Source organism: Caretta caretta, chromosome 1, assembly GCF_965140235.1.
Source record: "Caretta caretta isolate rCarCar2 chromosome 1, rCarCar1.hap1, whole genome shotgun sequence".
Taxonomy (NCBI): Eukaryota; Metazoa; Chordata; order Testudines; family Cheloniidae; genus Caretta; species Caretta caretta.
The window spans coordinates 219,563,432-219,582,069 of NC_134206.1; the positions used below are offsets into that span (position 1 = coordinate 219,563,432).

The 18,638-nt window shown below is 53.1% G+C and overlaps 1 protein-coding gene, 1 long non-coding RNA gene and 1 other non-coding gene across 4 annotated transcripts; 2 read left to right on the plus strand and 1 right to left on the minus strand.

Moving 5' to 3' along the window:
* The first annotated feature begins 805 nt into the window (after positions 1 to 805).
* Positions 806 to 4,576, plus strand: LOC125630305 (homeobox protein DLL homolog). Of its 2 annotated transcripts, none has more exons than XM_048836037.1 (4): positions 806 to 992; positions 2,408 to 2,667; positions 3,180 to 3,269; positions 3,917 to 4,576. In XM_048836037.1, the coding sequence occupies exons 1-4, from the start codon at positions 944 to 946 to the stop codon at positions 4,325 to 4,327; spliced, it is 810 nt and encodes a 269-aa protein (XP_048691994.1). In that variant the 5' UTR covers positions 806 to 943; the 3' UTR covers positions 4,328 to 4,576. The 2 variants fall into 2 exon arrangements, with proteins under 2 accessions (XP_048691994.1, XP_074980589.1); XM_075124488.1 differs by lacking the exon at positions 806 to 992 and adding an exon at positions 1,554 to 2,031.
* A 5,421-nt stretch (positions 4,577 to 9,997) lies between these two features.
* LOC125630307 (uncharacterized) lies at positions 9,998 to 13,263 on the minus strand. The gene is made up of 3 exons (XR_007354622.2): positions 12,203 to 13,263; positions 11,306 to 11,395; positions 9,998 to 10,646 (listed from the first exon to the last, which is right to left on the minus strand). It is a non-coding gene; the product is annotated as an uncharacterized LOC125630307 (long non-coding RNA).
* Positions 13,264 to 15,774: 2,511 nt separating this feature from the next.
* On the plus strand, positions 15,775 to 15,846 carry TRNAE-UUC (transfer RNA glutamic acid (anticodon UUC)). Its single transcript has one exon. It is a non-coding gene; the product is annotated as a tRNA-Glu (tRNA).
* Positions 15,847 to 18,638: the final 2,792 nt, after the last annotated feature.

Here is an 18,638-nt window from a genome sequence, read left to right on the forward strand (position 1 = left end):
CCGCTTGGAATGTCGACGCTTGCCACGGTACTGTGGACACACACCGCCGAGTTAATGTGCTTAGTGTGGACGCATGCACTCGACTTTATACAATCTGTTCCCAAAAATTGACTTCTGTAAAATCGGAGTAATTTCATAGGGTAGACCTACCCTTAATATCTGTAAGGCTCGGATATTCCAACAGTTAGTTTGAATAAGATTTGCAGGCACACATTGGATTATGTGGCTCACAAGAAATATTGCACTGTTGTCTAATTGCCTGAGCACCATCCACCCAGTGCACTGAGGTATCTAGTAAGTAATGTTGAACTGTGTGATCTTAACAAACAGAAAGCCTGGTCTACGTTTAATAAATTTACTTGTGGGTCCCAGTGTGGAAAAAATGGTGGGATCAAACAAAGACTGTATCATAATGCATATGCCCAAAGGAACTAAATTAAGGTTGCACAGTCAACCACAAGTCCTGCATTTAGTAAATTTCCAGTACTTGATTGGCAACCTAAATACCTTCCTAGTAAGGTGGGGGGTCTTTAGGTGTAAAAATAGCTTCCACTGGAATGTGCTCAGGCCTGTGTGTGATTGGATCAATGATCAGTTCATGCCCAGGCCGAGTTCAACAAAACCTGTAAGGGACATCGAGCGGGTGATTCGTTTAACTGCTAATGTGATTGTCCTTCTGTCCAGGAATAACGGCCAGTGGGATGAAAGGGAAGCTGCATTGCTAGAGAAGGGATCTTGGGTTCATAACACTGAACTGCACAGAAAAATAAAGACGTCGTTTAATGCATTTATTTCCTAGGTAATGTCAAATGTAATGGCTATTGCAGAGGTTTATCCGTTGCTGAAATGAGGATTACATTAAGTTCCCTTCCTGCACGATAGCCCTGGTGTTCTCCTGGAACCAAATGGGAGCTGCATCCCCTGAGCTCTGACCATCCCCAGCATGGCAGAACAGCCCCCTCTGGACACATTTTCAAAATCCGTGGCAATCGGTATGTGAGTGCACTGCTCTCCGCCTGCCCCCCGCCAGCCAGTAGGTAACAGACCCAGACCTGAGTACGGGACAGTGGCCTCTGGCGGTGAGATGAAGGGATGGGGGTGGCCCGCAGGGACACCGGGGCGGGCGCCCTGCCGGGCCGGGGGGCCCGGTGCGCAGCGCGGAGGCGCAGGGGCTCCGCCGCCTGGCGAGACCCACCAGGTCCCGGCCCGGAGCCACGGTGCCCGGGCGACGCGGGCCGAGCCGAGCCGCGCTCTGGGGACCTCCCCGTGGCCTGGCCCAGGGACCCGGCCGCGGAGCTGAGGGGCGCCGGCAGGCTCGGGCGCATCCCAGCAGAGGGCGACGTAGCCCGTCGCCCGCCCGCCGGCTCCGTGCGCGCCCGGGGGAGACCGGCCCCGCCGCGTGTGCTCGGGTCACCAGCGCGGCCGGGGCCTGCGATTGGAGCCCGCAGCCGCGCGCGGTGGCCCTGGGCACCCGGGGCTCCCTGCCCACGGCTCGTCTCACCCCTGAAAGGATGAAGAACGAAGGGCTGAGAAGTGGGGGGTGGGAACTGGAGCCGGGGACCCCCCTTTGCGGCCTCCAACCCCCTGAAACCCCAGCCCCCGGGAGGGACCCGGGCCGGGGCTTGGCGAGCGGCTGCCCCACCTCTTCCCTGGGATGGCTCCCCGCCGGGCTGGGGTGACTCAGCCTTCCCAGCCAGGGGCCCTTGGAGAAGCCCTTTGAACTGGAGCTTTGATGGGGCCCCTTGGCCCCTCCCCGGTGAGGAGCACAATGGCCTGAGCTCCGGGTATAAGAGGCCCGCGAAGCGGGGAAGCAGAGAGCAGCAGGGAGCCCCAGAGGGAACATGGACTCTGCCCCGGAGCTGCAGGAAGCCTTTGCAGCCATGACCCCAGAGCTGTGGGACCTCATCCCACTCGCGCTCCACCCAGCACAGCTCGACAGCAGCGGCGGGGGCGGCCAGCCCCTCTGCACGGGGCCTGCTGGCTCCAGGGGTGGACTGGTGGGGAGAGCAGGACCAGGCCGGCATGGTTCAGGTGAGCCCTCCAGGGGCTGGTTGTCAGGAGGGGAGCTGGGGGCCAATGCACCGGGCCTGGCTCAGGGCAGTTCTGGCAGCATCGCTCTGCGGGGCTGAGGCTCAGTCTGCTCTGCAGGGCTTTGCCCTGTCCTCCCTCCAGCTGACTGGACAATGGGGCTGCCACCACTTCCCCCAGGGACTCTGTTCCTCAGTCGCATAGATGCCCACTGGGAGGGAAGGATTCCTGACCCCCAGCCTGGAATGAGAGCTCAGCTCCATCCCCCTTCACCCCGAGCTCTCTCAGCCTCTTCAAGCCCCCCAGGCAGTGCCTCTACCTTCCTGGGGTTTGCGCCTTCCTCTGACCCTTCTCCTCTCTTCTCCCTTTGGATTTACAGCAGGGATCGACTCCAGAGAGGGATGCATGGCTTTGCCCCGGGTCCCGTCCATTGCTGCTGGGCCCCATGTGGTAGCTGCTGCCCCCAGCAGGGATCCCCACCACAGTCAGTGTGGAGGGCAAGAGAGGAAGAAGAGGAAGAGGAACTTGTACAGCAGGAATCAGCTGCACATCCTGGAGTCCTTCTTCCATCGAGAGAAATATCCCAACCTGCCTGAGGCTGAAATGCTGGCGGGGATGACGGGACTCACCTACCAACAGGTACGTCCAGCCCCTCACTCTGGGGCTCTGGTTTCTCCTCTCTCTGCTTAAGGGACAATTTGCGTTCTGCGGTTTCTACAGCCAGGGCACCATAGGGAGCCATAGCAGAGGGTTGGGGGAGCAGAGTGGTGCTGGGGTCTCTGTCACTCAGAAAGGTGCTGACAGTGGGTCTGGAGGTACTGGGGCTGGGAGGACAGTTTCTGTGACCTGGACGGAGCAGGGGAAAGGGTCGGGGGGGTGAGGGGGGCATGGGAGAATCTTTCATCCAACCGGAAAGCAGTGAAGGATCCTTCCCTCTGTCCCTGCCTCCCATTCTTCATTCAGGGCCATCGAGATCTGCTGTTGGAAACAGAACTCCTCCCTTCTTCTCAAGGCCTGGGGAGGCGAACAGGTTATTTCAAAGCCTCTCAGGAGGAGGGCAGGAGGGAGGGTAAAAGGAACAGGAATCGAGGGGTCCCTGAGGTTCCTTCTCTGCCAGCAGCTCCTTCAGCCCCTCTTCTCTCCAATTCCAGATCCGGATTTGGTTCCAGAACAGAAGGGGGAAGCACCGGAGACTTTACACTGGAGACGGGACACCTGGGAGCAGCCTCTGTACCCTGCAGGTGAGAGCTTGAGAGCTACACACACACACAAACACAGTCCCAATCACCCCCTCAGACACACGCTGAGTGTCCCCCACCCACACCTCCACTCATCCACAGAGACACTCAGACAGCGAGACACCCCAAGGAGCAGACACCCGCTCACACCTGCCAACAGACACACGGGCACTCTGGGCCTTTTCCACAAGGGTTATTCACTGGTATCTGGCCAGCACTTCAGTGACACAGGGCCAGATTCCCAGCGTGTGTAAAGCCGGACAGCTCCAGTGAGTACAGTGCAGCTACACTGAGCACCAGGAGTTGGGGCCTGGCCTGTGAAGTGCTGGGAACCTGCTGAGATCTTAGCATTACACTGATCTCCCTCTGGGCTGTTCCTTTCCTGCCCTGTCAGGTTTGTTGGGGGCTGGTTTATGGGCCATTGGAACCCGTTGAAGAGTCAGATTTCTCCCCTCAAAGCATCCCAGGTGCAAGCAGATTCACCACCTGCAAGTCCCCTTGGGATCCTCTGGGACAGAAGAGCCTACAGAAATATCCAGGACAGGGCTATTAGTGCTGCTAGCAGTGAAGAGAGCTGAGCCCTGGGGATCAGTGCACGGCTCTGGGCTCTCTGGTTTGTGATTAAATGTTCTGCTTTCTCTTCCCTACAGACCCAGTGCTGTGCACGCTCCTGCAATGATCCATTCTCCCTGTTTCATTGGCCAGCACTTCCTGGATCCCCAGGACCTGATCCAGGGATGCAATGGGCTCTGCAGGGACCAGAAAGCTCTGCCTTTGACTCCAGAATTAACCTGCCTCCCCTCCAGTCCCCTTCCACGCCTACAGACTTCCAAGCCTACAACACATGGGCCCCACAGACCAGCATAGGAACCTCTCCCACTGCTGTGCACCCTGTGACCATCAACTCCAGCTTCCTCCACTTCTCTCAGATTCAGTCCATGGAGTCTCTGGAGCTGTCACAGTTGATCAATGCCGGTGACTCTCTGCTCTCTTCATTCTGTATGGATTCCCAAGGGAATTCGCAGTGGGGGCCCAACCATGGGGATAGCCAGCCCTGGTGACACAGAGGGAATAACTTCAGCCCCTTTGTCTGGACTCCCCACTGGCTGTTTCCCAGCCTGAGTCATGGAGTTCTCAGGCTCATCCACTCCCGAGGAATATCTGACACTCTTCACTAGTGAGACCACCAAGACTTCTTCAGACTGGAAGATGAGATCTGGACAGAGGGAGAGGGACAGAGATGTGGTTTCAGAGTTTGTACAATGCTGTGCATACGTGCATTTCTTCAGTGATATTTTCCTGGTGTGACAATGAACCCATTATGTTAATTTGGTTTTGTTATTTTCCAGTAAAACAGTTTTAAATAATCAGGTAGTGGTTCTGGTTCTATTCCTGAGCTGTAAACAGGTCCAACTTCCAGAACTGCTAATCACCATGAAAAATTAAAATTCACACTCCTGCTACCCCCAGAAAGGACAATATCATTTGTGTGGGTTTCCGAAGACTGCAGTGTCATGAACCTATCCAATCTCCTAGCCACTGGCTAAGGTTGGGTTCTGTGAGAATGGGGGGAGTGGGTGTATTTTTGAGAGTCTGTCATAGTGACTCAGGTGTATAATCTCCAGACATTTACTGATCATAATAACGCCATCTGAGGGCCATCTGAGCTAGGCTCCTTTGCTAAGGCCCTGAATCAAAAACTTCACAGAGGCAGCATCACTGGGGCTTGGAGCAGAAGTTCTGAACCATTGAAGGGTCTCTCTAATATCTCTTCCTGCCCATTCCCAATGTCTTTTCCATGATCTAAGTGCTGCTGCCTTCTTGTTTCCTGGTGGGTCTCCCTGTTCTGGGCTGGGGGAGAGGGGCTTTGACTTTCTCCCCCAGAGATAAACTTTCAAGGATGGCAGCTGAAGCCCCCACGGGTGAGAAGGAAGATGGGATTAAGGTCCTTTCTGCACTGGGATCAGAGCCAGACCAGCCACAGCCTGTGTGAAATTTGGCTTCAGCTAGAACCATGTTGCGGCCAAGTCCTTATGGCGGTATAGGCAGAGGTAGAGGACTGTCTACTCTGTAAATGTGTCCCCCACCCCAAACACAAGCCCTCCCTGATCCTGCAGACATGTGCTCCATGCTCACCTGCTTCCCTCCTGCCTGCTTCACATTCCAAATTCCGTGTCAGGTTCGGGGAGGCTGGGGCCTGGTGGGATACCTGGCTCTGGTCATTTGGATGCAGTGGGATATTGTGATTAGAGCAAAAAAGGAGGGCGTGGATCTTAGTGAGAGAAGGAAGCCGTCACCATGAGACACTCCAATTAGCCCCCGTGTGGGTTCCCAGCTTCTGCCCTGTATTTCCCTAACAGCGAGCTAGGAGCCAGGGGCGGTCTTTGCATCCCACATAAAAGAAAGACACATCCCCCTGAGCCTCTCTCCATGGTCCTGACGCGGCGCAGACAGCGCGGCCCATTCCTGTGGGTCAGACACAGAGAGACCTCGGGGAACGTGCTTTGCCAAACACCTCCGGTCTCTGCTTCTTTCTCTGTCTGGGGGAGAACTCACACACAACCTGTTTTAGGCATTAGCGGGGCCCATGCTCGTCCTGCCCTGCCCCCAGAAGCACGGGAAATACCCACAGACTGCCCGAGGAAGGAAGGTGCAGTGGGAGACAGGGAGTTAGGTGCAGAAGTTCAACAAGTGGAAAGGATCGTAGAATATCAGTTCGGACAGGGCACAGGGTAGCTATGTGCTGCAGAGGAATCTGGAAAAGCCGCTCTACTCTGGTGCTACCCTTCATACTGGCCAGTCTCCCCCTCCCTGTGTCCAGTCAGGATCTCTTCCCATGCAACGGGAATCAAGCGCTGCACTGTACCTAGGGGAACTCTAATATGGTCCTCCTTCGACATAGATCCCCCCCGCGCCCCAGCTTCAGCCCACAGCATGATTTCTGCTGCCCGGGAGTGAGAAAAATACCTTCTTCCCCCAGCTCAGTGTTACACTGCCAGAACCAGACTGCCAGATGCTGTGTGTAAACTTGAAAGGAATTAGCTGCTTAAATCATTGCTTTACTATGAACCATTTATATTACAGTAGATGCCTACGGGCTTAGGCTCTGTAGTGCTGGGATCTGACCAAACAGAAAATGAGACAGTCCCAGCCCCAGAGAGTTTACAATCTGATTCCATAGGGACACAAAATATGAGACCCTCTAACATGGGACTCTAATTCAGGGGTGCTCACAACAATTCTTTTGGTGGCCTCAGAGTGCAGCCACCAACTCTTGCGGGTGGCTGTTGTGACAATTCTTCCTAAAATACTTAATTAACTTTCGGAAAAACAAATCAAAATGCACAGATACACCTCCAAATCATTGTAATTTATTTATGTACAGCTTTTTTGGGGGGGGGGGGTTGAAAACTCAATAATACAAATAATGTACAGTTGTCTCTATTCTTTACTGGACCCAAAAAGAATAGACACAAAAATAAGGGTTTTTGCATATTCTTGTCTTTTGTTGTTCTTGCTTTTGCTTTTTTGGTTGCTTTTTGTAGACTTGCTAGCTAGTAAGTCTGCTGCTATGAAAAATGATGTTTGTATGTTGTTAATATCACTTTTCACTGCCTCCCAGCTTGCTAGCAAGTCTGCTGCTATGAAAAGTGATATTAACAAGCATACAAATATAACTTTTCACAGCAAATTTACAAAGCTCTGGCAAGTTGTAGGACAAATTAAGCTCTGGATGGGGAGGTGGGTAGCGAGGCAGCAGGGGCCAGGGTGATGGTTGGGGGGGAGGGGCTGGAGGAGGCAGTAGGGCCAGGGGCAATGGGCTGGGGGAGGCAGTGGGGCCCAGCCTGTCCGGACTGAAGCCCTTTGACTAGGGACCAGAGCCTGCTGCCCCATGGCTGGAGCCTGCCGCCCACAACCTGCCACCGCAGGCCTGAAGCCAGAAGCCCGCGCTCCACCAGCCCCAGGAAGGTGGGGAACTCACACCGACTGCCTGCTCCTCCAGCATTTCTGGCTCCAGAGCGGGGCAGGACCCGACCCCTGCTGGTGGCCCTTGGGGAGGGTCACTGCTTCCCTCCCCTCCTCCACCAATCACTGCCCAGGAGCCTGTGCCTGCAAGAAAAGCCCCTGCTGACTGCAGTGGCCACAGGTCGCAAACGCTGCTCAAATTATAATGAATCCAGCTGAGGGTAACCTAGTGTCGATGGAAGTAAACCCTGTTTAACAGGATCACTCTGAGATGGACTGTCCTGCTGCAGCATCTCTGGAGGCCCAGCAGCCTTTGGACAGTGGAAGTTTACATAGTTCACAGCATGAATTTCTAGCTCCCCTGGGAATGAGGGAAACCTGCTGGCTGGCCTGATGCTGAGCCACCTGCCTGAAGCTGCCGATAGAGAGACAAAGGCTAAGTTCGGGTCTGTGTTCTCGTGCTATAAATCTGGAGCCGCACCTTTGAAACCAATGCACTTACATCAGATTGACACAATCTGGCCCAGAAGCTTTCTAGTGCCATTTACAAGGCTCCATTCCTGGAGGTGTAACAGGAATAAGGGAAATCACTGAGAGCAGGATGGCCCCATCCATGGGACACTGCTGGGAAGACCAGTGACATGGGCTTGTGATGGGGTATTTGGGCTAGATTCACAAAGGTATTTAGCCATCTAAGACCCAGCTTTAGGCTCCACTGTAATGCAGCAAACATCTGCCAACCACTGTAGGTGTCTGAACTCATTCAGCACATACATTTTCAGGGTAAAAGTTCCCTCAGCACCAAAGTTTCTGCCTCTGAGAATGCACTTTGCTGCCTGGCTCAAGGCCAGTGCTTCCCAAATAGTGAGTCCCAACAAGGTTCTAGAATAGTTGCAGGGACCCAGGCAATCACACACTTCTCACAGCCTGGTGCAGAAGGGAGGCCAGAGGCAGATAGCAAGCCACACACACTCACCCCACAGCAGCAACTTCTATCCCATGGGGCTGGGCCTGTCTCCCTGCTCCAAGCATGAGTGGCCCTGCGACTCCACACACCGGGTCACAACACTGGGCACTCACTCTCATTTGGCTCAGATATCTCTCTGTCAATGCCTGAGGCTATGTCTACACTAGAAACACTAGAGCAGCACAGTTGCACTGCTGTAGCGTGGACACTGCCGTGATGGAAGGGGTTCTTCCATTGCTATAGAAAATCCACCTCTCCGCGAGGCAGTAGCTAGGTCAATGGTGGAATTCTTCCACGGACCTAGCGCTGTCGGCCCTGGGGGCTTGTCTTCATGTACAGTGCTACAGAGGCGCAGCTGCATGGCTGTAGCACTTTAGTGAAGACACTACTATGTCGACCAGAAAGCTTCTCCCATCGGCATCGTTAATCCAACTCCCTGAGAGGCAGCAGCTGTGTCGGCAGGAGAAACTCTCCTGTTTGACATAGCACTGTCCACACTGGGGGTTAGGTAAGTAGACCTTCTTCCCTCAGGGGTGTTTATTTGTAGTGATACCAATACAGGTCTGTACTGTAGACCTGGCCTGGGGTTTAGATTAGCTTAACTACATCTCTCAGGGCTATGATCTTTTCATATCACTGAGCGAGATATCTGTGGCACTATGCACCCTGGTCTAATGTGTTCAAAACTGCTCACTCCAGTCTCCTCAGGAATTTCTCAGGCTTGGCCAGCTGCATCTGGGGTGGCTATTACACGCAAAGGCGTCCCTTGTTGGGTTATTTCCTTAGTGGTCCCGGTGGCGATTATTTTGTGAGATCGCTGCCCTTGGCTTTGACGAGGCAGAATATTGTAAATATTGAAGTGTTTGTTTTAAAGACCTGTGTATTACATCAATGAGGATGTTTCAAGTTTTGGGTCACAGGTAGGGCAGGCAATTAAAATAGATTCACTATGGCTGTACAGTCTCTCCTGGGTCAGAGCTTGCCATCCCACTGTTGTGAGGATGAAGGTTGGGGATTAGGGAACACAGCTCCCATTAGAATCCATGAGAAAACCAGGGATACGCATTAGTAGAGGAAGTGATGTGATTAGTATAATCCTCATCAATGCTGATTTTTTTCCCACGGCAATAGCCATTGAATGTAAATAACAAAGTTTAGTTTCTTTTAAGATACAGGTAATGATCAGAAATATCTTTCTGTACCAGGGCAGCTTCCCTTGCATGTGACTCAGCAGAATTTCTGTTCCTGGGAGAGGGGAAGCCTGATCACGTTAGCAGATAATGAGATCACTGACTGGTGTGAAGTTCAGGTCCAACAGCCCCTTTCTTTTTACAGACATGCCGTGGCCAAACCCTGCCTGCATGGGCATGAGCACCATGCTAGCTGCAGGACTTGATTAGAGAAAGCCCCTCCATGGGCAGTCTCTTTGGTTCACAACCTCTGCCACCAGCCCAACTGATGCTGCTCCTGTGAAGTTTGTGGTTCAGGGCCTCAGTGAAGCAAGTTTGCTCCCACTGCCCTTGGCAGGATTATTATGATCAGCAAATCTTTGGGAATTAAAGAAGAGTCACTGTGAAAGACGCTCCCCTGCCCCAGTTATGGCTGAACCCTGCCATAGGTAGGGGCTGGGAGAGGGGCTAGCATTGTGACACCAGCACTTCTGGTAAACCCACACAACTGATATTGGCCCATTTGTGGGTTTTGGGAGGGAAGGGGGATTTTAATTGTTTGTGATGAGGAGAGGTTATGAGGGTTGGACCTAATTATAGCTCAGGAACTGTACAAGAAACACTCCCAGTATTATTTAAAACTAGTTTATTATAAATTAGCAAAATCACAATAAGACAATGGATTCACTCTAACAGCAGAAAAGCACCACTGAAATGAGAGAGACCCTCCCAGCATTCTGCAAACACTTAAACCACAGCTCTTTCCCTCTCCCTCTGCCCAGCTTTTCGCTTAGTCTGAAGGAATCTTGGTGTTTTCATGAGTGAAGAGTGTCAGAGATTCCTCGGGAGTGAAAGAGCCTGAGAACTCCCCGACTCAGGCTGGGAAACAGAGCCAGTGGGGAGTCCAGACAGGAAAGCTGAAGTTACTCCCTGGGTGTCAACATGTGTCAATGAAGAGAGCAGAGTGATTAACAGTGACAGCTCCAGAGACTCCATGGACTGAACCTGGGGGTAGAGGAGGAAGTAGAGTCAATAGCCACTGGTTGCACAGCAGGGGGAGAGGTTCCTAGGCTGGTTTCTGGGGCCTGTGTGTTGTAGCCCTGGAACTACAGCTGGGAGCTGGCTGGAGGGGAGCCCGGTCAATTCTGGAATCAATGCAGAGCTTGCTGGTCCCTGCAGAGCCCATTGCATCCCTGGATCAGGTCCTGGGGATCCAGGAAGTGCTGGCCAATGAAACAGGGAGAATGGATCATTGCAGGAGCGTGCACAGCACTGGGTCTGTAGGGAAGAGAAAGCAGAACATTTAATCACAACCCAGAGAGCCCAGAGCCCTGCACTGATCCCCAGGGCTCAGCTCTCTTCACTGCTAGCAGCACTAATAGCCCTGTCCTGGATATTTCTGTAGGCTCTTCTGTCCCAGAGGATCCCAAGGGGACTTGCAGGTGGTGAATCTACTTGCACCTGGGATGCTTTGAGGGGAGAAATCTGACTCTTCAACGGGTTCCAATGGCCCATAAACCAGCCCCCAACAAACCTGACAGGGCAGGAAAGGAACAGCCCAGAGGGAGATCAGTGTAATGCTAAGATCTCAGCAGATTCCCAGCACTTCACAGGCCAGGCTCCAACTCCCGGTGCTCAGTTTAGCTGCACTGTACTCACTGGAACTGCCCGGCTTTACACACGCTGGGGATCTGGCCCTGTGTTTCCAAAGCGCTGACCAAACACCAGTGAATTTCCCCTCACACCATCCCTGTGGAAAAGGCCCAGAGTGCCCGAGTGTCTGTTGGCAGGTGTGAGCGGGTGTCTGCTCCTTGGGGTGTCTCGCTGTCTGAGTGTCTCTGTGGATGAGTGGAGGTGTGGGTGGGGGACACTCAGCGTGTGTCTGAGGGGGTGATTGGGACTGTGTTTGTGTGTGTGTGTAGCTCTCAAGTTCTCACCTGCAGGGTACAGAGGCTGCTCCCAGGTGTCCCGTCTCCAGTGTAAAGTCTCCAGTGCTTCCCTCTTCTATTCTGGAATGAAATCCAGATCTGGAATTGGAGAGAAGAGGGACTGAAGGAGCTGCTGGCAGAGAAGGAACCTCAGGGACCCCTTGATTCCTGTTCCTTTTACCCTCCCTCCTGAGAGGCTTTGAAAAAGCCTGTTCCCCTCCCCAGGCCTTGAGAAGAAGGGAGGAGTTCTGTGTCCAACAGCAGATCTCTATGGCCCTGAATGAAGAATGGGAGGCAGGGACAGAGGGGAGGATCCTTCACTGCTTTCCGGTTGGATGAAAGATTCTCACACCCTCCCTCCCCCCCCCAACAGACCCTTTCCCCTGCTCCGTCCAGGTCACAGAAACTGTCCTCCCAGCCCCAGTACCTCCAGACCCACTGTCAGCACCTTTCTGAGTGACAGAGACCCCAGCACCACTCCACTCCCCCAACCCTCTGCTATGGCTCCCTATTGTGCCCTGGCTGTAGAAACCATTTTCTAGAAATGCAAAATGTCTCTTAAGCAGAGAGAGGAGAATCCAGAGCCCCAGAGAGAGGGGTTGGATGTACCTGGTGGCACTATATAAATAAAAACAACAATACAGAAGGGGTAAGATCTTTGCAAAGTTACAAGAGGTACCAGCTGGTAATAAGCTATTACCAGCAGGACAGTGGGGTGGGAGGAGGTATTGTTTCATATTCTCTGTGTGTATATAAAGTCTGCTGCAGTTTCCACGGTATGCATCCGATGAAGTGAGCTGTAGCTCACGAAAGCTCATGCTCAAATAAATTGGTTAGTCTCTAAGGTGCCACAAGTACTCCTTTTCTTTTTGCGAATACAGACTAACACGGCTGTTCCTCTGAAACCTGGTGGCAGGTGAGTCCCATCATCCCCAACAGCATTTCAGCCTCAGGCAGGTTGAGATATTTCTTTCCATGGATGCGCAGCTGATTCCAGTGAACGTCAAAAAGTTGTTGATCCTTTCTGCTTAGTGTTTCTGCAATGTTGGATTCCTTCTGATTCTGCCAAGCCTGAACTTTCATTACCAAAGGAAATGTAGAGTTTCAGCCACCACTTTGAAAGCAGCTGTGTGTTGCATGGTTTATTCAGCCTTGCAGAAATTGCAAACAGCAGCCGGAAAGGTGACAGTTTGTCTCATCTTCCACCCAATGCACTGTTAACTCTGCCTCCTAATTCATTTCGATGAGGTGAGAATTCCAGCGGCACCCCCTCCCCAGCGCAGTCCTGTCAAGAAGGGGGTAGTTCAAAGGTGGCTGTGATGAATCCCAGGTATTCACAGACCAGATTTTCTGGCATTTTTAATCTTTGCAGCGCTTGATCTGGCAACCTGAATATCTGACTGGTAAGGCGGGTTTTTTGATGTACTAACAGCTTCCCTTGGAAAGGTCTCAGGTGTGATGCGATTAGCTCTGTGCTCATCTGAATCCCCGGCTGAGTTCAGCAAAGCCTGTCACAGAAGTTGAACGGGTGATTCATTTCGCGGCTGATGTGATTGTCCTTCCCCCCAGGACTAAGGGCCAGTGGAAGGGAAGGCCGGCTGCGGGGAGAAGGGGAAAATAAAGGAGGAGGTCAATGCATCGATTGCACGTGTGACGCACAAACGTGGTGGGATGTGCGGAGGTAAAAGCCGCCGGCACAAGAATGGGAAGCAGCCTTAGTGCCGCGTGGCCTGGGGGCTCTCAGGCGGGAGCTGCCCTCCCTGGGCCTCGCCCTTCACGGCACGTGCAGCCATTTTCCAGGCGCTACGTCATTCCTCTTCGCATGTCCCGCCGTGTTCCCGAGCCCTGGCAGCCAGCCTCCTCAGGGACACCGCCCCGCCAGGGTGACAGCGCGGGAGAGGGCTCAGACCGCAGCCTGGCCCGCAGGGACACCGGGGCGGGCGCCCTGCCGGGCCGGGGGGCCCGGTGCGCAGCGCGGAGGCGCAGGGGCTCCGCCGCCTGGCGAGACCCACCAGGTCCCGGCCCGGAGCCACGGTGCCCGGGCGACGCGGGCCGAGCCGAGCCGCGCTCTGGGGACCTCCCCGTGGCCTGGCCCAGGGACCCGGCCGCGGTGCTGAGGGGCGCCGGCAGGCTCGGGCGCATCCCAGCAGAGGGCGACGTAGCCCGTCGCCCGCCCGCCGGCTCCGTGCGCGCCCGGGGGAGCTCGGGTCACCAGCGCGGGCTCCCGTAACCTGGGGGACCCGGGTCTCTGCCGGGTGCCCTGGGGAGGGGGTTCCCGGCCTCATCCTCCCCGGGGGGCGGCTGTCCCCACCCCAGCACGTGGGGCTTTCTCAGCGCAGGGTCGGTGCAGCAGCCGCGGCAGGCTCCACTCTTGCGCCAGGCCACGTTGTGTCTGGCGTTGCTGGGGAGATGGCGCCAGGACCGCGAGTTGCAGCTGAGCATTTTGACCTTGGCCTTTGGGAGGCCGGCTGTCCGAGACCCCAGGGCATGGCCACGAGTTAAGTCCAGGGGATGGAGGGCCATAAGGGTGAGGCGGTCTCCCTGCTGTAGGCCTAAGGGCTTCTTTTCAACCCCCCCTTAACAGAACTCAGGCCTGGCTGGTTTGAGTAAGCTCTTTTGCTCTTAAAACAATGTTGCAGTGGCAGAGAATGCCTCATAGTGTAAGGTTTGCTGATGCCAAGTTAAAGATAACAGGAGAGAGCTACAAGGCCAGGCAGGATGTGCTGGTTGTTTAAGTTGCTAGGAATGCTTGTTAGAGGTTGCGGGAAATACACATTGTTGTAACCCGTATAAGGAAGGCAGAGCATTTGTGCAAAGCTTCGATTGGCTGATGTGTAGTGCAGCAGCATTAAGGAATATAAAAGTGTGTGTAATGACCTGCTCTGATGTGCAGGATTTGAGATTCTATTCTCCCTGTACCTTGGTTGCAGCTGCAAATAAACTTTTCTGCTTCTCCACCCCGTTGTGATTATTGGGTGACACACACCGGGCAACGCACCCCTGCAGTTGTTTGCCTCTGGCGCTGGGTGCCGGCAACAAGGCAGACCCCGACTACAGTGCGATCGCTGTGCTGGCTCGGCCCCTGGCCCTCACTGAGAAGCGGGTGAAATCAGCCTCTCCTGCTGGGGCGTCTCCCTCCTCTGTCTCCGCCTCCCAAAGTCAGGACAAACTGATGCCGTAGCAGTTCCTTTGAGGAAGATCAGGGGGAGGGAAATGGGGACCAGAGGGGTCATTACCCAGGCTTGCAAATGTGGTAGGTGACAGGTAACCATTCTCTCGACCCAGAAAGGGACTTGGCTTAGGGAGATTTCTGGCCAGCGGGGGTGTGGGGAACCTCTCCATCATTCTCTTCGTCTTGTACTTTTGCGTTCTTGCCTCCTAGTCTAAAACACACTATACAATATGACACTGTCCCTGTGGGGAAGAGGAGGGAGTGCAGTGGGCAGAGGGGATTGGCTCCCACTTCCATCAGCATCTCCTTCATCCCTTTCCTTCTGCCCTTCCAGGTGACCATGTGGTTCCACAATCAGCCAGAGCAGCACAGGAAGTGCTGATGGAGACGGAGCCTCTGAGGGGTGCTTCTGTATGGGGTAGCTGAGTCTGAGGGCTCTAGACCTACAAACTCCCCAGCACAGGCTCGCGTGCCCACACCTGAAAGCACAAGGGCCTGATCACTTCACAGTACCGAGCTGTGAGAGTGACACATTTCTGCTTGTCACTAGGGCCTGAATGCCAATGTTCACAAGTGTCTGATGGACAGTCTAGCCTCTGCCCATAACCCCTATGGAGGGAGATCTCTGGAGCAAGGGAGCTGGGCAGTGAGACAGCAAATAGGGGGATCTGACTTTGTGTTAGCCTATTAGTGGATATTGGCAGAGGGACAAATGGTGAAAGGGTACAAGGGGTGAGAGGGAACATTTAATACAGCTGTCCCCAGGCAGTTGTTGGTGCTCTTAGAAAGCTGTGGCCAATCTATTCCATGTTAATGCTGGGTTTTGAAATGAGCTGAATGAACCTGGAACAATGCCTGGCATTCACTAAATATCTATTAGTTAGATATGGGCATGTGTGTCTGAGATTGTTAGAGATCAGGCATTGCTTCAGCATCCGGCAAGGTGGTGCTGGGCTGCTGGACACTGCACTGATCACCAGCAGGTCAGTTCCAGGGTACTTTGTACAAGAATAAACCCAATGTTTTGCCCAAATGCCTCCTCACAGGTATTTCCATTTTGTCCCCCTGCAGTTCCATTCCTCCCTTCCTATGGCCCTTCACCAGAGTGACACTGGGGCAGAGTGGCTGCCATGTCCTGCCCCAGAAGTGGCTGCATTTCCGCAGGTGCCACATTCATCACTGGGGCCTCTTCCTTGTGGGATGAGGCTCAGATCTGCCCAGCTTCTGATTCAGTCTCTTCTTGTCTCACCAGGTGTGATGAAGTTCTAAATGCAAAGCATGATCTGGGTTTATTTTTTTAAATACCTCCCATATGGTCTAGCGGTTAGGATTCCTGGTTTTCACCCAGGCGGCCTGGGTTCAACTCCCAGTATGGGAAGTTTCACTTTTGATTTAGTTGGGGATTGGTCCTGCTTTGAGCAGGGGGTTGGACTAGATGACCGCCTGAGGTCCCTTCCAACCCTGAGATTCTATGATCTCATCCCCTGCCCCACCAGCCCTGCACTTCCAGGCATGATCAAGAGATGCAACAGCCTCCCCAGAGAGCAGCAAGCACCAGGAATACCTGGGTGGTGGGCAATGACCATCCTCATCCAGAGGTTCAGCAGCCAGCTTCCTACACTGACCATCCCCACGGGTAGCCCCTGCGATAACACTCAGAGGGCTCTCAGCAACCTATGAGCTATTGCCAGAATGAGATGCGGGGGAGCTGTCACTGCCACTGGATCCTGATCTGATCACAACTGAGCTCTAAAACTGCTACTGTGACTATTCGATCTCATGACTTTTACCCTCCTGTTACTCTCTTTTTCTCCACAGCCCTGCCTAAGGGCCATAGGTTCTCTCGAGGTTTGGGGTCACAGCCCCTGTCAGTGAGGTAGACACAGAAAAGACACAGACATTTTAAAAAAATCCTGCCTTGGCCAGAGAAAAAATAACACAGACCCAGGGCAGCTTCCACTGGGTTACCATATTTGAGAGGGGGTCTTATGCTGTACCCCTATGGCATAAGACTATAAACTCTCTGAGGCTGGGACTGTCTCCTTTTCAGTGCTTGTTCAGAGCTCAGCACCATACGGCCTTAGGCATCCACCATAATATGACTGTTTAATAATCAGCAAACAGTTTGAACTGCAACACACAGCAGCTGGCAGCCTGGTTCTATCAGAGTTACTGCTTTAGTGAAGTCACTACTGCGCCAACAGGAGAGCATGAATTGTGCTGTGGGCTGAACTTTGTGGGGCCTATGTAGTGGAAGAACCATATTAGAGTCCCAGAGGGAAGGCATTCTCTGTCTATATCAGTGAGACCAGTTGCACTGGGTGTCAAGCTGCCTGCAGTGGCTCAAAAGCATGAGTACCAATGTCAGGGCAGACTGTTAGGAAGCAGGGCACAAACCCCAAACTGGTTGTGAGTTTATACTTAGATTACCCCAACCAATTATTAAGTGTAAACTCCTCAGGCACTGTAACAGCCTAATCATGGAGTCACAGACAGTCCCCTTCAGTACTCCAATGTATTTTGGCACCCTTGTGAGCGTACTTTTGTGGTAGATCGTTCCTTACACCAAGAACCACAGCAATATTCAGGCCACTCCCAGTCCCAAAGGACTAGTCATTTACCCCAGGTCAATTAGATCTCACACTGAAGACAGCACTTGTTACCAATCTGATAATAAACTGTCTCAAGATTCATTAAATAGGAACAGGAAATAAGAGAGTTATTTCCAAGGTTAAAGCAGGTAAACAAAGAAACACAAATTCATTCTAATCTTGAGTTTCAAAAGGTAATAGGGCCCTAGAGCCCAGGCTTCCGCCCAAGCCTGGAAGTGTACACATGAAACAGCCCCACAGCCCAAGCCCCATGAGCCCGAGTCAGGTAGCATGGGCCAGCCACGAGTATCTAGGTGCTGTGTAGACAGACCCTTAGAATCAAAGACAGTTTCCCTGGCTATTAAGTTAACATGAACTACAATCACTATAGGAAATCTCTACACACCCAGCACATTCAGTGTCTGAGCTGCACCCCTAACTGTGGCAGTGCTCAGTGAGTGTCACTCCAGAGGACTGGGCTGAGAGCCAATCCCGAGGAGATCCTGCATCTACAACAACAGGGATGGCTGCTGCACTCAGCATGGAGTTAAAATTCCATGAAGGAACACATGGCTCATTGGCCAATCCAACTTTTAGATCCACTGGGATTTGTAGGAAAAAATATTCGAAAAAGATCGAGATCTAGACAGAAAATCCCCATTGTGACGGTAAAGAAATAACCCAACAGGAAAAGTCTCCCACTCCAATATTAGTCTCAGTTGTACCTGGTCAGGCCCCAAGAAAGGTGGGGTGTCAGGTGGCGTCAGTGTCTTGTAGAAGCAGCATATCTTTGGTGACACATCAGACTGACAATTGGCCAGCCTTGCCTTCAGGTACGCCTGCCTCAGCTCCTTGATCTTAGCACGGCACCGCTCTGTGTTCCTTTCTTGCCCCTTCTCCTCCAGGCCATGAGAAATCTGTCCAGAGGAATCAAAGTTCCTACAGCTGGAGCGGAGCTGCGACTGCACAACCTTCTCTCCCCACAGAGCCAGCAGATCCAACAACTCCGGTGTACACCAAGCACAAGAGTATTTGCTGCAGGGAGCCGGCACTGTCAGCTGGGAAGACAGCTGCGATGTGAGCTGTTCAGGAGGAGCAAACAGGAAGTGGAATTTCAAAAATTCTCAAGCCTTTAAAGGGGGGAGAGGCATATGCCTGTGTAACTGGCTGCAGGGCAGCGGAGTTCAAAATGGTGACCAAAGTGGTCAAGATGGGCATTCTGAGACACCTCCTAGCGCCCTCTTGTGGCGACATAAGAAACACAGGATCCGTTGCTCTAACTACATCACAAAAAGCTCTATGCTGCTCGTCGAGGTGGTTTTATGATATCGGCGGAGCAGGAGAGCTAGATCAGCGGGAGAAGCATTTCAGCGTGTACCTCCACTGTTTTGTTGACGAAAGCTGACTTTTCTCGACAAAACTGTATAGTATCCTAAGTGTGTTAGCTTTGAGGTACCTGACTTGACACTTTAAGAGGATGCTGACTTTCCAAAAGTGCTGAGCCACTGCTCTGTGAAAATCAGGCCTTTTTGAAAAAACGTGTCACCTGCAGAGCACCTCAGGTCAGTCCCGTTTGAAA

Excerpts from the sequence above, each read along its gene's own strand:
- LOC125630305 (XM_075124488.1), top strand. The coding sequence starts at position 1,842 with ATGGACTCTGCCCCGGAGCTGCAGGAAGCCTTTGCAGCCATGACCCCA. Across the intron at positions 2,668-3,179 it reads CGGGACTCACCTACCAACAG|ATCCGGATTTGGTTCCAGAA; the intron begins GTACGTCCAGCC and ends CTCCAATTCCAG. Across the intron at positions 3,270-3,916 it reads GCAGCCTCTGTACCCTGCAG|ACCCAGTGCTGTGCACGCTC; the intron begins GTGAGAGCTTGA and ends TCTTCCCTACAG.